At 39.2% G+C, this 20886-nt stretch overlaps 1 protein-coding gene across 1 annotated transcript; it reads left to right on the top strand.

Moving 5' to 3' along the window:
* Positions 1 to 90: 90 nt before the first annotated feature.
* On the top strand, positions 91 to 19783 carry CCDC28A (coiled-coil domain containing 28A). The gene is given in 7 exon segments (XM_017848985.1): positions 91 to 246; positions 249 to 400; positions 2902 to 3101; positions 6220 to 6383; positions 11650 to 11804; positions 14790 to 14812; positions 19216 to 19783. Coding segments are annotated over 7 exon segments (819 nt in total). The 5' UTR covers positions 91 to 176; the 3' UTR covers positions 19271 to 19783.
* Positions 19784 to 20886: the final 1103 nt, after the last annotated feature.

The following is a 20886-nucleotide window of genomic DNA, read 5'->3' as shown; positions in this document are numbered from 1 at the left end:
AAAGCGCTGAGTAGCTTCCGGGAAGGGTACTGCATTGCACGTTTCTACTTCCACTGCACCTGCTTATTGCGTCTTGCTCCTGGGTCACAGAGCCTAAAACGACACGCCCAACTATGAGTCTTCCTTTCCATGCCCGCCGGAGTTACAGCTAAAGGCAGGACAGGGGAAACAATGAAATGCCGAGGGCGGAGACAAGAGTGACACTGGAGGAGCGGGAAAAGGCGGGGCTTCCGCTTGGGGCATGCAGGCCGTGCCTCTACGTCACTTCCGTAAACAAAGGGAGCTGCGGAGGCGCGGGTCCCGGGATGTGACCCGGGCTGTGCTTGTGGCTGCGGCGGTGGCTTCTGAGGCTGTCGGGTCTTTGCGGGTTGCGGAAGGGGGCCCCAATACCCTTCTTCAGGTATGTAGTGGAAGCAAAGGAACCTCCGCAACCTGTCCCTTTAGGCCTTTCCCACCACTCTGGTCACTGCTGGGTACTGAGCGGTGAAGGGTCATCGCTTAGGCAGATTGGGGAAGGGGAGTGAGGTGATGTCAAGAGGGACCTCCAGGGGTACTGCTTGGAGGCAAGACTTGGCACTTAAAACCACTGTGTGAATAAGTAACTATGAGCAGTTTACTTATGCCTTCTCTAAAACATTCTTTGCTGTTGATATACAAGAAGGGTTTCAGTGCTCTTGTGACAGAGGTGACTTTCCAAAAACGAGGAAATCGCGAGTGCTGGCTCTCCAGAATATTGTGGTTTAGACCACCATTGGTTTATTTGCATTGCTTTACTTCCTAGATTTTTTTTTTCTCTTGTACCACCAAGTGCGTATTAGCATCGTGAAATTTCAGGCCAGCGTGTTTATGCGTATCATAAATTTTTACAGATCCTTGCCTCTTCGGAGAACTAATATCCCATCGTCTCTATTCAGTCATCTTTCAGACTTTCGTTTGTGTTGCATGTTGAAACAACACCAGAATTACTGTTGTTACCAAAATTATTCTTAAAAGAAAAATTGTTAGCCAAGGTTTAAGTGGATTGACACTCAGTGGTATCTGGGATTAGAGACTGGGCACTGGAGCCTTTCCCAGAAAGCCTCTTCTTTGGAAGTATTGTAGCTCCAGTTGTGATTGTCTAGCGTCAGCCAATTTAAGCTGAGTGGTTTAAATTCCAGTGCCAGTGGCACTAAGTCCAGGCAAAAGGAAAAAAATTTTCATTGAATTTCTCAAATAATTATTTTAAGCGACAGCAATGGGTTTGAATCTTATTGAATGGTCATGGCATGCTTAAACACAACATGCAAAAAACGGCCTAATGTTTCTAGAAGGCAATTTACAACCTGATGAGGTAGATAGCCATATAAATTCTTCATCTTACCATACATGAAATGATGAAGTTAAGAAAACTTTAACACTATGCACAAATAAAATATGGAAGGGTTTTTTGTTTTTGTTGTTTTGTTTTGAGACGGAGTCTCTCTCTGTCGCAGTGGCGCGATCTCGGCTCACTGCAAGCTCCGCCCGCCAGGTTCACACCATTCTCCTGCCTCAGCCTCCCGAGCGGCTGGGACTACAGGCCCCCGCCACCACGCCCAGCTAATTTTTTTGTGTTTTTAGTAGAGACGGGGTTTCACCGTGTTAGCCAGGATGGTCTCGATCTCTTGACCTTTTCATCCGCCCGCCTCGGCCTCCCAAAGTGTTGGGATTAGAGGCGTGAGCCACCGCGCCCGGCTGGAAGGGTATTTTTAAATAGATAGATGTTAGAAAATAGAGCGGATTAATACATAAAGTAAGGGGATTGTGTAGGGATAACTAGGAGGCCTTACACATATTCCCCATGGAAGGGCCGTCTGTAACTTCACATTGTTAACTTTTTTTGATACGGGCAAAACCAAATATGTATCATAAAATTCATGTTTGTTTGGAAATGGTTAGACAAAGTATATTCAAAATAGGCAACAAACAAGTTTGATTTTCTAGAACTTCCCTTGATCACCATGCTAGAATTATTGTTAGCCCTAGCTAGAAACTGATTTCTGTTTAGTAGTTTGAAGTAAGGCTTCTATTTGATTTTTTAAATGCTGATTAGGCCGGGCGCAGGTTGGGCTCAAGCCTGTAATCCCAAAAGCACTTTGGGAGGCCTGAGACGGCGGATCCACAAGGTCAGGAGATCGAAGCCTCCTGGCTAATACGGTGAAACCCCGTCTCTACTAAAGAATACAAAAAAAAAAACTAGCCGCGGCGACGAGGCGGGGCGCCTGTCGAGTCCCAGTACTTGGGAGGCATGAGGCAGGAGAATGGCGTGAACCCGGGAGCGGAGCTTGCAGTGAGTGAGATCCGGCCACCGCACTCCAGCCTGGGCGACCGAGCCAGACTCCGTCTCAAAAAAAAAAAAAAAAAAAAAAGTGCTGATTAAAATCCCCCTGACAGTTATACATCTGTTTGAATCTAGTTGGTTCTTCTTGAGCATACATTTTGGAAGAGAGACCTAAAGGCCACCTGAAGCTTGAATCAGGCCGGGAATATTATGTGGATCATTTGTTTATTGTTTGTATATTGTTCCCCTTGTAAAATGTAGGCTTCTTGAGGGCAAACATCTTGTTTTGTTCAGTGCCGTCTCCCCAATGCCCACAATAGTGTCTGGCTTGTGGAAGAGAATCAGTAAATATTTGTAGGATGAGGGAATAAAGAAAATGGTAAAAAACAAAACAACAACAACAAAACTGTCTACCAGACAATTTACTAGGGGCTTATGGGTACATAGTGGAGTAGATTAAACTTCAGAGACCCATTTTCTAACTTTCTCTTATGCCCTCTGGAATTCTTGATCCTCTTTTGACCTGTGAAATGGGTCTTTGAATTTCTTTCATGTTTGCATATTATAGCATACATATATAATTGTATTATTTCCTTATTTAGGTCTTAAGAAGCTGGCCGTGGTGCAATAAGGAACTTAAAACAATGGAAGAGCGGAAAGTGAAGAGGAGGAGTCCTAAGTCTTTTAGTGCCCACTGTACTCAGGTTGTCAATGCCAAAAAAAATGCCATTCCAGTGAGTAAAAGCACAGGGTTTTCAAATCCTGCATCACAGTCAGCTTCACAGCGACCAAAGTTAAAAAGGTGAATTCTTTTATTTTACATGTTCACAGTAAAATGCCATTAAAGTAAATCCTGACTCAACTTCTTAAAACACTTTTTTAGTCTTGAGGGGCTGTGACTGCAGGTGGGTGCCACCACACCCAGCTTGCAGTTTTTATTTCTAAAAAATAATGATGTCATTGTTTTTGTGTAAATAATTTGTGTTTTCATAAAATTCAAACACAGGAAAATTCAAAGAAGAAATTCAAAATGCAAAATTCTACCACCTAGAAATAATCATTATTAATATTTGGTGAACATCATTTGCACTCAGGATATTTAAAGGAAACAAGTGACAAGTTTAACTATGTTATATGTTACTGTTATATGTATGTGAGTATTTTATAGTATTAGATATTTGGAAGGAAAGATTATAGCTTTAGAGAAAAAAAGTGTTGTGTAATGTCAATCTTCTAATTATTAAATAAATTTACGCTCACATCCAGTCTCACCCTGGCAAGTTAGCTAAGGAAATGCCTGTTGCATTCTGTAGCCACTGGGTTTACACCTAATAAAAGATGAGATTACTGCCTTGATGATGATCTCTCTTTATGGAAACAAAAGGGACATAGCCAAAGACAAGAGAACATTTGAAAGAAGTATTCCAATGAGTACCAAATGATAAACAGGAGTTTTGAGGTTTGAGGATTTCCTTCAAATAAATTATCAGAATGGGGTTTTCATCGTGGAGGAGTTTAATTAGGGTCAGATTTTGAATAAGTTTACAGTTGGTGGAAAAAGAAAACCAAGAGATTTTAAAAGTAATCACTCCTTTTGCTATATTTTTAAAAGCAGTTTATTTGTATCATTGTCATTTTTACTGGTAGTTTTATTTCTATACGCTCTTGTAGATGTAGGCTTCTGAGGGCCGGGATCATCATTGTGTGCCTGACAGTACTTACAGTGGGCCTTTGCACGTAGTATTATTTCACTGTGTGCCCTCTTTATTGTTGAATTATGTTAACATAGAGTGAGAGTGTGAAATAACATTGAAGCAGGAATCAACAGGTTTTTGTTTTATCTTTTGTGTTTGTTTTCTGAGAGGGTTATTAATTGATGAATTGATGTGAAACTTTACTTGGAGAAAACTTCTAAATTTGAGAGGAAAAAAATACGTTTGTCATGCTGAAACCTTATGCTCTGTAATAGTTTATCTCAGATTTTAAATGTGAATATGGATCTTTCAGGGATTTTTTTAGAATACAGATTCCGCATCATTGTGGGATGCGGGGCTTCAGATGAGCATTTCTAAGAAGCTCACAAGTGAAATTGATTCTGTGGGCAGCACTTTGAGTAACGATGTATTATATAATGTATATAATATATAAAATGCAGCCCTTGCTTTGGGAAGAACTGTTATTGACCTACTGTCCACAATGTATCTATTCTAAACTTCTTTCATATGATAGTCTGTTTCTTTTTTCCCCCCTCCCCTACCTTCCCTGGTATACCCTATTTATCTTATCCTTATTGTGGTGAGGACAGCTGTGTTGAAGATGTCTTCATTCAACATTATGTAAAAATTGAGTACTGAATATACTTCCATATCAGGATTTGTCCTGTGCATTACTCTTTCTCCCATTTTGCCTATTTAGCCGCTACTTGTTCTTTAAGTCTTCGCTCACTTACCACTTTTAGGAAGCCTTCTCTGGTTGGCCTCAGGCTGAACGAACTGCTTCTCTCTCTTCCTGTATCACAGTGTGCATAACATCATCACTCAAGCATTTGAGAGCCTGGTATATGCCAGACATGTGTAATAAGGACTAATATTGTCTAGGGGTTCCAAAAAGGCCCTCCTGAGGAAGTAGCATTTAAACTGAGACTTGAAGATGTGTGGGAGGTAGTGTGCCAAAGATGGCAGTAAGTGGAAGGATGCTAATGTAGGCAGAGGATTAGCACGTAAGAAGATAAGAGAATGGATTTCTAGGAAACTAAAGAGATTCAGTGTCTAGAGCATAGACAAGGGAGGATAGGGTTTCTTAGGGATATTAGATTATATTCAGCAGGCAATGCAAAGCTACTACAGTTTTTTTTTTTGTTTTTTTTTTTGTTTTTGACACGGAGTCTCGCTCTGTTTCCTAGGCTGAAGTGCAGGGGTACAATCTCAGCTCACTGCAACCTCCACATCCTGGGTTCAAGGGATTCTCCTGCCTCAGCCTCCTGAGTAGCTGGGACTACAGGTGTGCGCCATCACACCAGGCTAATTTTTATATTTTTAGTAGAGACAGGGTTTCGCCATGTTGGCCAGGTTGGTCTTGAACTCCTGACCTCAGGTCATCCTCCTGCCTGGGCTGCCCAAACTGTTGGGATTACAGGCGTGAGCTACCATGCCTGGCCTACGGAAGCATTTTTAATTAAGCAAATTATATGATCTGATTTTACTTTTTAGAAATGGACTTGGCTGCCCAGTGGGGAGAAAAGGGAGATCAGGGATCACACACAGAGATAGGGAGACTGGTTGGGAAGCGCTTTGGTTAAGAGATGGGATGGCGGCAGAGGAGAAAGAGAACTGGAGAGATTAGATATTTTGTGGGTATAATTGATAGGACTTCACGACTGCATGTAGGAGCCTTAGGAAGTTGGAGGAGTCAAGGATGATAACAAGTTTTTAGTATTCCATTACATGGTGATTATGAATTTAAATATCTTCCCTTCTCCTTAGACTGGGCGTCTGTGGATAATGTCGGCTACAGAGTAGGGACCCCATAACCACTTGTAGAACTACTGAGAGTTCAAGGAACAAATAAAGTTTAGAAGGGAAAGGTGTAATATGTTTTACTGAGAAATGAAATGTAAAACATACGATAATAGAGACAAGTTTTCTTTTCTGCAGTCCAAAGAATTAGCGTATTATATCAATGCTTTAATCAAACTTTTTCTATGCCTTCGTAGTTATATTTTAGACATTTGTTTGAGGTTTTTCACAACCTCTTTTTTCTTTTGGTTTCTAGCTTGGAGTTTCTGTTTTATTTAGTATTGACTCTATTTGATTTCTGGCTTTTAAGGGAAATTCCATTTACTTCACTAAAAAATTCAGCAGAAGCTTAATCTAGACGAGCCTAAAAAGATAGAATTAAAGTTAATTGCATCGTCTTTACAGAGTGATGAAAGAAAAGACCAAACCTCAGGGTGGAGAGGGAAAAGGCGCTCAGTCAACTCCGATTCAGCACTCCTTCCTCACTGATGTCTCAGATGTTCAGGAGATGGAGAGAGGGCTGCTCAGTCTTTTGAATGATTTCCACTCTGGAAAACTTCAAGCATTTGGTAAGCAGTAGATGTTTCTCTACTATTTTTTTCTCTAAGATGTTTGCATCCTATTTTCTGTGTGTATTTTACTCTCCTTTTCAAAGTGCCAGTTTCTTTTAAGAAAAAAACAACCCACAGGCATAAAGGCAATCATCCTAGATTTTGTCTTAGAATATAATTTGCCTTCTAAAACTTCTGGGAAAAGTTTTTTTTTTTAAAGAGGGAGGGTTAGTTGAAATGTTAAAGTAGTATTGCTATTATGGAATAAGTATCTTGCAGGTTTAACAAATAAGAGGGACAGTCTTGGTCAGTTAAAATATTTTAGACTTAGTGTCTTCATTTTGAAAGTATCAAGATCATTTTCCCTTCCCCTCCTAAGCTTAAACTTGTTTCTTTCCCAGGATTCCTGATTTAAAGTTAGGAATTAAAAGAATCCAGTTTTCTTGTTTTTTTCATGAGGATATAAGAATGNTTAGAATATAATTTGCCTTCTAAAACTTCTGGGAAAAAGTTTTTTTTTTTAAAGAGGGAGGGTTAGTTGAAATGTTAAAGTAGTATTGCTATTATGGAATAAGTATCTTGCAGGTTTAACAAATAAGAGGGACAGTCTTGGTCAGTTAAAATATTTTAGACTTAGTGTCTTCATTTTGAAAGTATCAAGATCATTTTCCCTTACCCTCCTAAGCTTAAACTTGTTTCTTTCCCAGGATTCCTGATTTAAAGTTAGGAATTAAAAGAATCCAGTTTTCTTGTTTTTTTCATGAGGATATAAGAATGGTTAACTGATTGTCCCATTAAAAATTCTGAATAGGTATTTTTTGATAGTCACAGAGTTCACAAAAGATAGTCAGATTTTCATGTGCAGTTTGGAACTTATTTGTAAGCTTTTCTAATGATAAGATTATTTCCCAATTTTTTTTTTTTTTTTTTAGACAGAGTCTGGCTCTATCGCCCAGGTTAGAGTGCCATGGCGCGATCTCAGCTCACTGCAACCTCCACCTCTCGGGTTCAAGTGATTCTCCTGCCTCAGCCTCCCGAGTAGCTGAGACTACAGCCGTGTGCCACCACGGCTGGCTAATTTTTTGTATTTTTTACTAGAGATGGGGTTTCACCGTGTTATCCAGGATGGTCTCCATCTTCTGACCTCCTGATCTGCCCGCCTCAGCCTCCCAAGGTGCTGGGATTACTTACAGGCATGAACCACCGCACCTGGCCTATTTCTCAATATTTTAAAAGGCAATTTCAATAATATGCATAATCTTTAAAAAATTTTTTTTAACTTCCCCAGTATTTTAGAAGATGTATAATCTTATACAAATGCATAAATGTCCACATACGTATTGATTTTTTAAAGTATTCTTTCCCTCCCCCATGTTTTTGTTACTTGACTTCCCCATTCCCTTCCTTATCCCTTCTGCTACTTCCACTTCCCCTCATCCCAACCATTTGTTAGCAATCCAGGTATATATCTTTTCATATTTTTATTTTCATTATTTAATACAAATGGTATCTTATATAAGATATTCTGTATCTTGCTTTCCTGCACTAAAGAATATCTGATGGAAATCTCTCTAATGCACCTAGGATGGCTCTAGTTCATTCTTTTTTAATGACAATATGATATTCCAAGTTGTGAATATACTCTAGTTTATTCAACCATGTCCCTATTGAGAGGCATTACTTTGTTTCTTATTTTGAGCCACCAAACACAATGGCGTAGTGAACATCTTTTTACATAGGTCTTTAGGCTGGTGCTTCTGTTCTTCTGGGATTGATTCTCATGAGTGGGATTGCTGGGTCAAAGTATATATGTAATTTTAACTTTAATAGAAGTATGCAGATTGCTTTGCAAAGAAAAACAATACTGCACTTCTAGGTTCCATAAACAATTTATGAAAGAATGCTTTTCCTTGAATTCCCACCAAGCAGTAGGTATTATTCGTCTTTTAATTTTTGCCTGTCTCTTGGTGTTAAGTGAGATGTCTTTTATGGCAATTGAGTTTGAAGATCCATGTGTGTTTGGTAGATTGTTTGATAGATCCTTTTCAGGACCTTCTGTCAGTTTTCTACTTGGTTATTTATCCTTTTGTTGTTGTCACTTGTAAAGAGCCCTTTATGTTTTAGATACTAACCGTCTGACCTCTATTATGTATTTATTTTTGTTTACCAAATTTGTTGTGTCTGTGCACTTTGTTTATGGTATATTTAACTTTGTAAAAATTTTTACTTTTTGCATTCTCAAACATGTCTGTATCTTTTTTTTCATAGTTTCTGGGTTTCCAGTCTTGGTTATGCTAATATTTGAAAAGAAGACATTAAAAGCGCATTCATTATTTATTTCACAAAAATACTTTATTGTACCCTACCTCCTTGCTTTAGCCCATCCCAGTAAGGTGGTATCTTCAGAGTATTTTCACTTCCCTTCTCTTCTCCATTCTTCCCTCCAACCCTTACGATGTATCTTTGGACCACTTCCATGTCTTTGCTTTTTCCCAGCACCTTTCCTCCCCTACTCTATGTTGCCTCTGTGTTTTTGGATTGAAGTCGTTTCTTGTCTTTGTCTGTTATCCTACTGATTACTCTTCATAATAAGTGTTGCAGATGAGAATTCCATTGCCAGTCAGATTCATTCTTAGCAGGTAATTTATATTTTTCTGTCTCGATGATTAAAAGATGTTTTTCTTTTATCTTTAAAGGTTAGGCATTTTCCAGGATATGCTTAGGACTGTGTCTTTTCTCATCAATCTGCCTGGGAATCAGTGAGCCCTTCATATCTGCTGACTCATCTTTCATCTCACGTAACATATTTTCTATTGTTTATTATTTTTCTTCCATCTCTTCCTTTTTAGCCTCTGAAGCTTCTATTGTTCTCATGGTGGGTCACCTAGATCCGTCCTCCGACTCTCATCTTTTCCCGTATGATTTCTACCTCTTTATATTTTTACTGTACATGTACATACATATACACAAACATACGTACACACAAACACATATCTTGAGATATTTCTGTTTCTTCCACTTGACCTTCCAGATTACTAATGTTGAAAAACGTGACTAAAATAGAGGAAATATGACATATTTTACTGTGAAGAAAGGACGATTTTGAGAGAGCCATAACTAGCTTCAATATTAGTAGTCCTTAACATAATATAGTATAGTCCATTTATGAAGATGTTATAAAGCTGGCTAGAGGAAACTAGTATAATTTACATCAATTCATATTTATTCAGGATATGTTCTTCAACTTTAGCTGAGGTATATTTTACCTATATAGTACCTTTAGGAAAAATAGAAAGGTTTTTTTTGAAAAAATTATACTGTCAAGGGATTGCAGAGTCTGTACTTAAACTGAATGAAAAGATAATATGTTATGTGTATAAATTAGTTGCTCTGGGCAGATAATGTTACTTCAGAGGACTCTTGGTCAATACATAATGTAAGACCTATCCTTTAGCAATTAAGTTGTCTTGACAACTATGTATACAATTAAAAATATTACATAGTGTTGCTCATGCTTCATAACATTTTTCATGTTTCATAAATATTTTAATATTTCTTAAAGGGAGAATACATAATTGGTTGGCAAAATGATTCACATTTGAAGTCGTTATTGAACTTTTTTTTTTTTTTGAGATAGAGTCTCTCTCTGTCACCCAGGCTGGAGTGCAGTGGTATGATCACAGTTCACTGCAGCCTCAGCCTCCTTGGGCTCAAGCCATCCTCCCACCTCAGCCTCCCAAGTAGCTGGTGCTACAGGCATACAGCACCACACCCAGCTAATTTTTGTATTTTTTATAGAGATGAGGTTTTGCCATGTTTCATAGACTGGTCTTCAACTCCTGGACTCAAGCAGTTCTCACACCTTGGCCTCTCAAAGTGTATTAAGATTACAGGTGTGAGCCACCGTGCCCAGCCAGAACTCTATTTTTTTTTTTCTTTTTTTTGAGACAGGGTCTCGCTCTGTTACTCAGGCTGGAGTGCAGTGGTGTGATCATGGTTCACTGCAGCCTCAACCTCCCCAGGCTTATGTGATCCTCCCACCTCAGCCTCCCAAGTAGCTGGGATTACAGGCACATAGCACCACGCCTGGCTAATTGGCTGATTTTTTTGTATTTTTAGTAGAGACAAGGTTTCACCATGTTGCCCAGGGTGATGTCAAACTCCTGGGTTCAAGGGATCCGTTAGCCTTGGCCTCCCAAAGTGCTAGGATTACAGGCATGAGCCACTTGGGCCTAGAACTCTTAATTTCACTCAAATTATTGTAAAATGTTGGGTCACTCAATTAAAACGGTAGTTGTCAAATGACATGATTAGATGGTTCTGTTTTGCTTCTACATATTATATTACTGTTGAAGAAAACATATTTTCTCTACTTAAGGGATGATTTTCTTTCTTTCTTTCTTTTTTCTTTTTACAGGGTCTCACTCTGTTACCTAGGCTTGGGTACAGTGGCTTGAACACAGCTCACTGCAGCCTTCACCTGCTGGGCTCAAGCAATCCTCCTGCCTCAGTCTCCTGAGTAGCTGGGACCAGAGGCATGCACCACCATGCCTACCTAATGTGTGTTTTTCTAAAAATATTTTTGTAGGGGTAGGGTCTTGCCATGTTGCCAGGCTGGTCTTGAACTCCTGGGCTCAAGCAGTCCTACTGCCTCAACCTCCCAAAGTGTGGGGATTATAGGCATGAGCCACCATGCCCAGCCTGATTTTTCTTTTTAAAAAGAAATGTTTCCTATATGCTTTTCTTTCTTTTTTTTTTCTTTGAGACCGAGTCTCGCTCTATTGCCAGGGTGGAGTGCAGGGGCACGATCTCAGCTTACTGCAACCTCTGCCTCCTGGGTTCAAGCGATTCTCCTGTCTCAGCCTCTCGAATAGCTGGGACTACAGGTGTGCGCCACCATGCCCAGCTAACTTTTGTGTTTTTAGTAGAGACTAGGTTTCACCATGTTGGCCAGGATGGTGTTGATCTCCTGACCTCATGATCCACCTGCTTCAGCCTCCCAAAGTACTGGGATTACAGGCGTGAGCCTATAATATTTCACGCCTGGCCTGAAATATTTCCTATATGATTTTCTTTAGTACCCAAGGTCATTTCTTAGGTTGGTCATTGTTTTCCTGGTCAGAAATTTGATTTGTTATTAAACACAGAAAATATTAATAATTATCTAATTTACAGAAGAAAGAAAACCTGTTTCTTTTAGAGCACCTAGAGTTTAAGTGTTTTTACTCAATGCTGTTAGTTTGAACTGTCCTAATCATTATTAATGTTCTGGAATGTTCCCAAGGAAATGAATGTTCCATTGAACAGATGGAACATGTTCGGGGAATGCAGGAGAAATTAGCTCGCTTGAATTTGGAGCTCTATGGGGAGTTAGAGGAACTTCCTGAGGATAAGAGAAAAACAGCCAGTGACTCCAATCTGGATAGGCTTCTGTCAGATGTAAGTGTAATTCTTTTTCTTTGTTCTTTAAAATAAAATTTTATTGCAAAAAAATTTACCCTTTGAACTATTTTAATTTATACAATCACACGGTTTTTAGCATATTCACAGTGTTGTGCAGATCGCTGTTGAATTGCGGAACATGTTCACCATCCCAAAAAGAAACCCTGTACCTCTCAATTCTCCCCTCTTCTCATCCCCTAGCAACCCCTACTCTACTTTCTGCCTTTATGGATTTGCCTATTGTGGACATTTCATATCACTGGAATTATACAGTATGTGGCCTAAGTGGATTATTTTACTTAATGTTCAGGTTTCATCCATGTTGTAAAAACTTTCCTCTTTTTTTTTCAAGAAATATGTTCCAAGGAAGTTATCATATTTACATCTAAGTATGTATTCTCAGAATACAGATGCTGGCAAATCTGAAAGCAAAATATTTGCTTCTGTACAGATATAATAAAATCTTAAGATACAGAAGATAGTAGTCAAAAAGACCTTTCCTGATGTGATTAATACATTTTGTGTTATTTACTCAGGTGGTGGTTACTTGTTTTTAAATACAGAGCTACATTTGGTATTTCTGCTAATTTAGTACATTGCCATATGTATTACTTTGCTAGGGCTGCCAAAACAAAGTACCACAGACTGGGTGGCTTTAACAACAGACATTTATTTTCTCACAATTCCGGAGGCTAAAGTTGGAGCTCAGGGTGGCAGGGCTGCATTTTTTCTGAGGCCTCTCAGTTTGTAGTAGCCGTCATGTTCACATGGCTTCTTCCTCTATGCCAAGTGCCCAACTTTGCTCTTCCTGCCAGTCACATTGGATGAGTGCCTACCCTAACAACCTCATTGTGACTTAATTACCTCTTTAAAACCCCGTCTTCAAATCTACTCACATTCTGAGATACTGGGGGTGAGGACTGAAACATGAATTTTGGAGGGTACACAGTTTAGCACATAACACGAGGTATGATTGTTACACTGAGAAATGTTAATTAAATTTGCCTCTTTAAATCCTTTTGGAACAAAATAAATAAAATTGAATTCAACACATTAGTTTTAGATTCCCTATTAACTGTTGACAAAAGGGTTAATTTCTACTGTTTTCTCTCTTTTGAATAAGTAAATGTGAGAGAACTTGTATGCCAATACTTTCACTATTTCGAGTCTATAATCTTTTTATTTCATGTCTGTCATATTCAGTCTTGCAAGTATTTCCATTTGCAGTTCATGGTTTGTTTGTTTTTTGAGACAGGGTCTCACTTTGTCACCAGGCTGGAGTGCAGTGACGCCATCTCGGCTCACTGCAGCCTCAACTTCCTGAACTGAGCCATCCTCCTGCCGCAGCACCCCCAAGTAGCTGGGACTATAGGCACGCACCACCACGCCTGGCTAATTTTTGTATTTTTAGGAGAGGTGGGGTTTCACCATGTTGTACAGGCTGGTCTTGAACTCCTGGACTCAAGTGATCTGCTCACGCTGGCCTCCCCAAGTGCTGGGATTACAAGTGTGACCCACGGTGCCCGGCCTTACCAGTTCATGTTTTACATTTTTTTTCCTCTTAACAGATAATAAGTATAATTTGCTATAAATTTAGCAGAATAACAGTGGTATAGTGAAAAGAACACTGAATTTGAAACCAGAAAGCCTTCGTTTAGTTCAGTGTTTGCATTTGGGTTATAACTGAACAACATTGAGCCATTTAGTTAACATTTTTATAATTCAGATTTTTCCTTCTGTAAGATAAAAATGCTGTGGTCTGAATGTTTATGTCCTCCCCAGAAAGCATATGTTGAAATCTTAACTTAGAAGGTGATGGTAGGAGGAGATGGGGCCTTTGGTAGGTGATTCAGGCAAGAATGTGATTAATGTCCTTATAAAAGAGGCCCAAGAGAAACCTGCTGCCTCTTCTACCAAGTGAGGACACGGGGAGAAAGCCCTCCTGTTGCATGAGCCAGGAAGTGGTTCATGCCCTCCCCAGACAGCAGATCTGCTGACTTCTTAATTTTGAACTTTCCTACCTGTAGAACTATAAGAGGTAAATTTCTATTGTTTATAAGCCACCAGTTTATGGTGTTTGTTATAGCAACCCAAACAGACTAAGACAAGGGGTGATGAATTCTACCTCATACAGAAAATTGAGTGACATGAAATCTTTTGGTAATCTATGATGGTTTTAAAGATTTTGATCATTAAAATGGCAATTTTTTTCTTTTAAAAACTGTTATTAGAGATGATTATTATTATGCCTGGTTTTAGGAATACTTATAAAACTCCAGTTTTTATAATCTAGTTTCATTCTGTGCTCATATTCTTTTTATTTTTTTGTAGAGACAGGATCTTGTTACGTTGCTCAGGCTGGTCTTAAACTCCTGGGCTCAAGCAGTCCTCTCCCCTCAGCCTTCCAAAGTGCTGGGATTACAGGCAAGAGCATGCCTGGCCTCTCTCCTCATATTCTTGTTTCATAAACATGTTAATGCTACTTTATAATTATTTTTGCAAAAAGGAATTTTTTAGCCTGAAAATTTTTTGAAAGTTTTTTTCTTTAGTACTTTGCTTTTTCATTTACAGAAATTTTTTTTTTTTTTTTTTTTTTTTCCGACACAGTATCTCATTCTGTCACCCAGGCTGGAGTGCAGTGGCACTAACAGAACTCACTGCAGCCTTAAACTCCTGGGCCCAAACAGTCCTCCCACCTCAGCCTCCTAAGTAGCTGGACCTCAGGTGTGCATCACCACACCTATCTAATTTTTTTATTGTTTGTAGAGATGAGGTCTTACCATGTTGCCCAGGCTAGTCTGGAGCTCCTGGGCTCAAGCAATTCTCCCGTCTTGGCCTCCCAAAGTGCCAGGATTATAAGCATGAGTCACCGTGAGCAGCACAAGAAAGCTTAAATGAAAATAATTTATTTAAAACAAATAGTTAACAATTATTTATATTGATCTTATAAAATTAAAATAAATTTGTTTATTTGTTTTGCAGTTAGAAGAATTGAATTCTTCCATGTATCCTTTGCCTACTATCAACGGTGAAAAGTTTACAACTTACAATTTCTGATGAATAGTCTCAATCAAGTTTTAGATATGGTGAAAAGACACATAGGATTATTCCCTAGGGCCATCACTCTTCCTCTTTGGTTTTCTTTTCTTTTCTTTCTCTTTTTTGTTTTTTTTTTTCAGAGACAGGGACTCACTCAGTGGCCTAGGCTGGAGTGCAGTGCCATGATCACGGCTCACCACAGTCTCAACCTCCCAGGCTCAAGCGATCTTCCCACTTGAACCTCCCAAAGTGCTGGGATTACAGTCCTGAGACACCATTCCCTACCCGCTTTGGGTTCCGAATGGAATTTTCTTGTTGTTTTTTATACTGAAATTTTGCTTCTGGTTTGTTCTACTTTGCTTTGTACTGTTTTTGAATTTTTAAGACAAATTGTTGTTTTTTATCATGAGAACTAAGGATTAGGTTAGTTGCTATGTAAATTATTTTGAAGCTTAGATTCTGAGGCTAACCAGCAGTGAGATATTCAGACATATATACTATACTTAATTTAATATCATCACATAGGATATTTTAGGTGCATAAAATTGAAAACTAGATATTATTAAAATGCAGGCTTCAAGGGATGCTTACATAGCTTGTGAAATGACATTTCATAATTAAATGTACTTAGTGTTTTATAGGATTAACTTAAAGGAGATCACCAAGACACATGTAGAATATTCAGGTTTTGACGTTTAAATTGAGAGCAATTATTTTAAGAACTTTTCAAAATGTACTTTTGAACATAACAGGCACAATGGTAAGGTACAAAAGAACAATGAGAAATGATCCTGCCTATAAAATAATTTGAGAGGTGAGACATTCCCTTTGAACCAGTTATTGACATAGAAAGGATACTGGTTGTAGAGATTTAATTTTTTGAAGTTTGGTTCTACATTTTGATCATGTAACCTTGGGCAAATTGTTTAGCATCTCAGAGTGTTCTCTGTAATACAGGGTAATTGCTACATGTGATGATGCATATGTGAAAATTTCCAAAATATATGTATAAAAATTACTATTATTGCTATAAGATTATATTCATACTGTTATTAACTGCTGATTTGTGCAGTAACAACAATTAAGAAATTGGGGCCAGGCTTGGTGGCTCATGTCTGTAACCGTTATTAACTGCTGAATTGTGCAGTAACAACAATTAAGAAATTGGGGCCAGGCACAGTGGCTCATGCCTGTAATCCCAGCACTGTGGGAGGCTGAGGTGAGTGGATCACTTGAGGTCAGGAGCTCAAGACCAGCCTGGCCAACATCTTGAACCCCTGTCTCTACTAAAAATACAAAAATTAGCCAGGTGTGGTGGAGGGCGCCTGTAATCCCAGCTACTTGGGAGGCTGAAGCAGAAGAATTGCTTGAACCTGGGAGGCGGAGGTTGCAGTGAGTAGGGATCGTGCCATTGCACTCCAGCCTGGGCAAAAGAAATCGAGAAGTATATAGAAGTCCTATAATGGCAATTAATAGCTAATCTTCATGAATACTTACTATTTTCCCAGTACTGTATAAAGGGGTATGTGCATTATCTTATTTGGCCCTACCTGGAAGTAGGTAGTGTTATGCCCTCCATTTTGCAGATGAAGAAAATAAGGTGCTACAGAAACTGTGGGGAGAGATTAATGTAAGATTATTGTCAAGAAAGAAAGAAGGGGGTAAGATTTGAGTTAATCAAGGGGCTTTTCCTGCAAGAAGTTCTTTTTACTGTATTCCTTCAGTGCTTTATATTCTTTCTCTGCCATGACACTTAAGTATTTCCTATCCTTTTGTGTGGTTTTTTCGTTTGTCTGTTTGTTTTGAGACGGGTCTTGCCCAGTTGCCCAGGCTGAAACAGTAACATAATCTCTGCCTCACTGCAACCTCCACCTCCCAGGTTCAAGCAATTCTCCTGCCTCAACCTTTTGAGTAGCTGGGATTACAGGTGCCTGCCACCATGCCCAGCTAATTTTTGTATTTTTAATACAGATGGGGTTTCACCATGTTGGCCAGGCTGGTCTTGAACTTCCGACTCAGGTGATCTGCCCGCCTCAGCCTCCCAAAGTGTTGGGATTACAGGCGTGAGCCACCATGCTCAGCCCTTTTTAATGAGTTTTTGTTAAACATTTAGAATTTTTTGTTTTGTTTTATTTTACCACTTTCTGTGACTCAACCTGTGGTGGAATTTAGCCACCACAAACATAGCAGCATAATACCCTATATAATACAACAGTGTAGGCTTTGGAATGCTTGGTAGGCAGCCATATGACCTTGAACAAAATCTGGCAACCATAGTTTCCTCACCTGTAATAGGTGTTCTCTCAGTACTTAAACTTTCCCCTCATAATTTCCCTCTCTGTCATGACTGCCTCTGTTAATTCAGTCTTCAAGAATATTTTAAAATGCCTTCTAGGACCATGGCAGACATTACTAATCAGACATGGCATTCTCTGCCACTGAGCCTGGATCTGGATATGAAGTCTGTTTGCCATCTCTTTATTACAGTGTCAGGCATCATCAGTATCATCAGTTCTGCTTTTATTCTTCCTTCACTCTCTGCATGATAATCCAGGACCTCATCGCCTGAGTCCATATTTTTTCAATTTTCTGTTCCAGGTGTAGAGTTGCACTGTTCAATATAGTAGCCACTAAGCCATTTCAAAGACTTAATAGTCTTAAAAGAACATAAAATATCTCAATTTTTATAATGATTACATGTTGAAATAGTTCTTAAAATATTATATATATATTTTTGAGACAGGGCCTTGCTCTGTCACCAGGCTGGAGTGCAGTGACATGATATGGCTCACTGCAGCCTCGACTCCCTGGGCTCAGTTGATCTCCCACCTCAGCCTCCTGAGTAGCTGGGACTACAGGTGTATGTTATGCCCAGCTGTTTTTTAGTTTTGTTTTGTTTTGTTTGTTTGTTTTTTTCTTTTTTAAGAGATGGGTTCTTGCTATGTTGCCCAGATTGGTTTCAAACTCCTGGGCTCAAGTAGTCCTCCCACCTGAGCCTCCCAAAGTGCTGGGATTCCAGGTGTGATTCCAGTATTGGACAGTGTTGCTCTAAACTTTAGGCATTGCTACAAAATTAATATTCTGGAAACATCACTTTATTCCTGCCATTTCTATTTTTTACTAATTTATTTAAACCATGTCAACTATTTTAAAGGTTCTTAATAATTTGGTCACAACCTGTACATGCTGTTATATTTTTCGTTCTTTTTCATTCCCCTCAGGCTGGTTTTCTGGATGCCCAAGAAACACATCATGTTCATTCTCATCATAATGCCTTTGTTCAGGTTGTACCTCCTACCTAGATTTACTCTCACCTCCTTGTTCTCCTTATCACGTTACATTCAAGCTGACCACTTCCATAAAGGGTTTCATTTGTACCTTAACCTAGCATTCTGCCCTATATTATGATGTTGATTTTTACGTGTGTTAAATCTCAGCCTTCCAACTGGACGAGAATGTCTTTGATGGCAATGCTTATGTCTGTACATTTTTGCAACCTCTGCCATACATGTACTGCAAGCATTTAGTTGCCTTCAGAGTATTCATATCATTGAATTGGGTTTTGAAAAATAAGTAACAGGTGGATAAATACAGGTCAGTGAGAAAAATGAAAGACAGCGATCGTAAGAAAGGATGAGTAATCCATGCAAGATTCCCGTCCTATTTCCAGTCTTCTTGAGGAACAGTTAAGAGAATTATAGAAAAGATTTTAGAGCTGTAATGATTTTATTTTTGGACTTTTAAATAGAATTGTTTTCCCAAAGATGATAAAGTGGTGTCTTCTCAAAAGATTTTTTAAATCTAGTGTCTTGTCATATTTGTCTCTAATCAGCTCCTTACTATGAAAATGATTATTGACACATTAAAAATAATTCTGGGCCAGGTGTGGTGGCCCACACCTGTAATCCCAGCACTTTGGGAGACCGAGGCAGGAAGGTTGCTTGAGGCCAGGAGTTCAAGACCAGCCTGGGCAACATAGCAAGACTCCTCCCCCATCTCTAACAAAGAGTAATTAGCCAGGTGTGTTGGCATGTGCCTTTGGGAGGCTGAAGTGGGAGGGTTGCTTGAGCCCAGGAGTTTGAGGCTGCAGTGAAGTATGATCGTACTACTGCATTCCAGCCAGATCAACAAAGTGAGTCCTTATCTCTAAAATTAAAAAAAAAAAAAAGTCTTCAAATTCTGTCTATAATTTACTACGTTTAAAAGTTGTCTTACCCCAACTGAGTGTCTCAGTAGCAACACAAGAGCTTTTCCTTTGAGCATATCTCTTTTTTAAACACCTCTTTCTCTTTGCTCCTGAATGTAATTTTCAGAAATGTAAAAGAAATACCCCTTATAGAATGAAAATCTTCTTAACTGATGAATTCAGACAAAAACTCCATTTGGCAGATGCACAAGATGTTCCAAATACTTCTGCTAGCTAAAATGAATGCAGTTTGCTTTCTTGTGGTTTGAAGAGAAGCAGCAGTCTTTACTTTTCCAGCCAAATCCAGTAGCAGAATCATCTTCCACAACAAGGAATTAAAGTAATTAAAGTGCAAGTGCAATGATCGTTTTCACATTCTGCTTTTAGTAAATGTGACTCGCCGTAATTCGCCATAACTGGAGGCCTAGGCCTTGTTGAAGGCTTAATCAGGAAATGTGATGCAGAGATTGTGCTGCTATGCTTCATATTGTTGCCTTATGGGATTATACTTGAAATGCATTGTGCTAATGTTCTTGACGGGGTTGAGGGATTTCTCTTTCCCGAGCTCACCAAACTTATTCCAGTGTTGATCGCAAGCTGATGATGCACAGGTGTCTTGTGGCAGCCCAGCTTCAGTTTACGTTAGACAATCCGTACACACGCTGGTGTGTTTTCCAGTGGCCAGTGATAAGAAATTAAATAGGTATTGTGAGATTTGCTATTTTTTAATAAAGTAGTTGTTTTAAATTAATCTCTGTTGTCTGTTTTGAAGAAACCCATGTAGTCTTCAATCTGGGTGATACAAGGGTTCAATCCTTAAAAGTAAACTGTTTATAAAATTTGAGGTTCTAGAACTTCCTTGCAAATTCTGTACCTTGTGTACATTTAAATACTAGTGTGATGAAAGAATGTGAGCTTTAAAGTTACTTAGACTTTAATTTGAATCCCCGTTATGCCCCCGCTTAGCTCTTTGTGTTCATGCACATTTACTCAGGTTGGGTTTTTTGTTTTTTGTTTTTTTTGTAATCTAGAAAATGAGGTCAGTAACCAAGTTGGTAGTGGTTATATGGGGAGTAAGTGAGAAAGGGTGTATAGGATGCTTAGCACAGGCCATGCGCGGTGGCTCACGCCTGTAATACCAACACTTTGGGAGGCTGTAGCAGGTGGATCACTTGAGGTCAGGGGTTCAAGACCCAGCCTGGCCAACATGGTGAAACCCCACCTCTACTAAAAACACATACACACAAATTAGCTGGACGTGGTGGCGGGCTCCTGTAATCCCAGCTACCAGGGAGCCTGAGACACAAGACTTGCTTGAACCCAGGAGGCAGAGGTTGCAGTGAGCTGAAATTGCACCACTGCACTCTAGCCTGGGCAACAGAGCAACACTCTGTCTCCAAAAAAAAAAAAAAAGAGAGAGGTGTCTATCACAATAGCTGACACCAGCAATGCTCAGTAAACATTCATTTCATCACCTTTTAAAAACAGCTTTATTGAAACAATAATTCATGTCATAAAAATGTACCCCTTTAAAGTGTACAATTCCGTGATTGTTAGTAGATTCACAGAGTTATATACCTATCACCGTGATCTATCTAATTCTAGAACATTTTCATCACCCTAAAAAGAATCCCATTAACAGTCACTCCTTGACCCCCAGCCCCTCAGCCTTTGGCAGCCACTAACCTCCTTTCCAGCTCTCTGGATTTTCTATTCTAGACATTTTATATAAATGGAATCATACAATACGTGGCCTTTTGTGACTGGTTTCATTTACTTAGCATGATGTTTTCAAGGATTTAAGCTTCATCCATGTGATTGCATGTACTTCATTTCTTTTTTTGGCTGAATCAT

The sequence above is a fragment of the Rhinopithecus bieti genome, unplaced genomic scaffold (genome assembly GCF_001698545.2).
Source record: "Rhinopithecus bieti isolate Rb0 unplaced genomic scaffold, ASM169854v2 scaffold_31173, whole genome shotgun sequence".
Lineage (NCBI taxonomy): Eukaryota > Metazoa > Chordata > Mammalia > Primates > Cercopithecidae > Rhinopithecus > Rhinopithecus bieti.
This window is presented reverse-complemented; position numbering and strand designations above follow the sequence as displayed.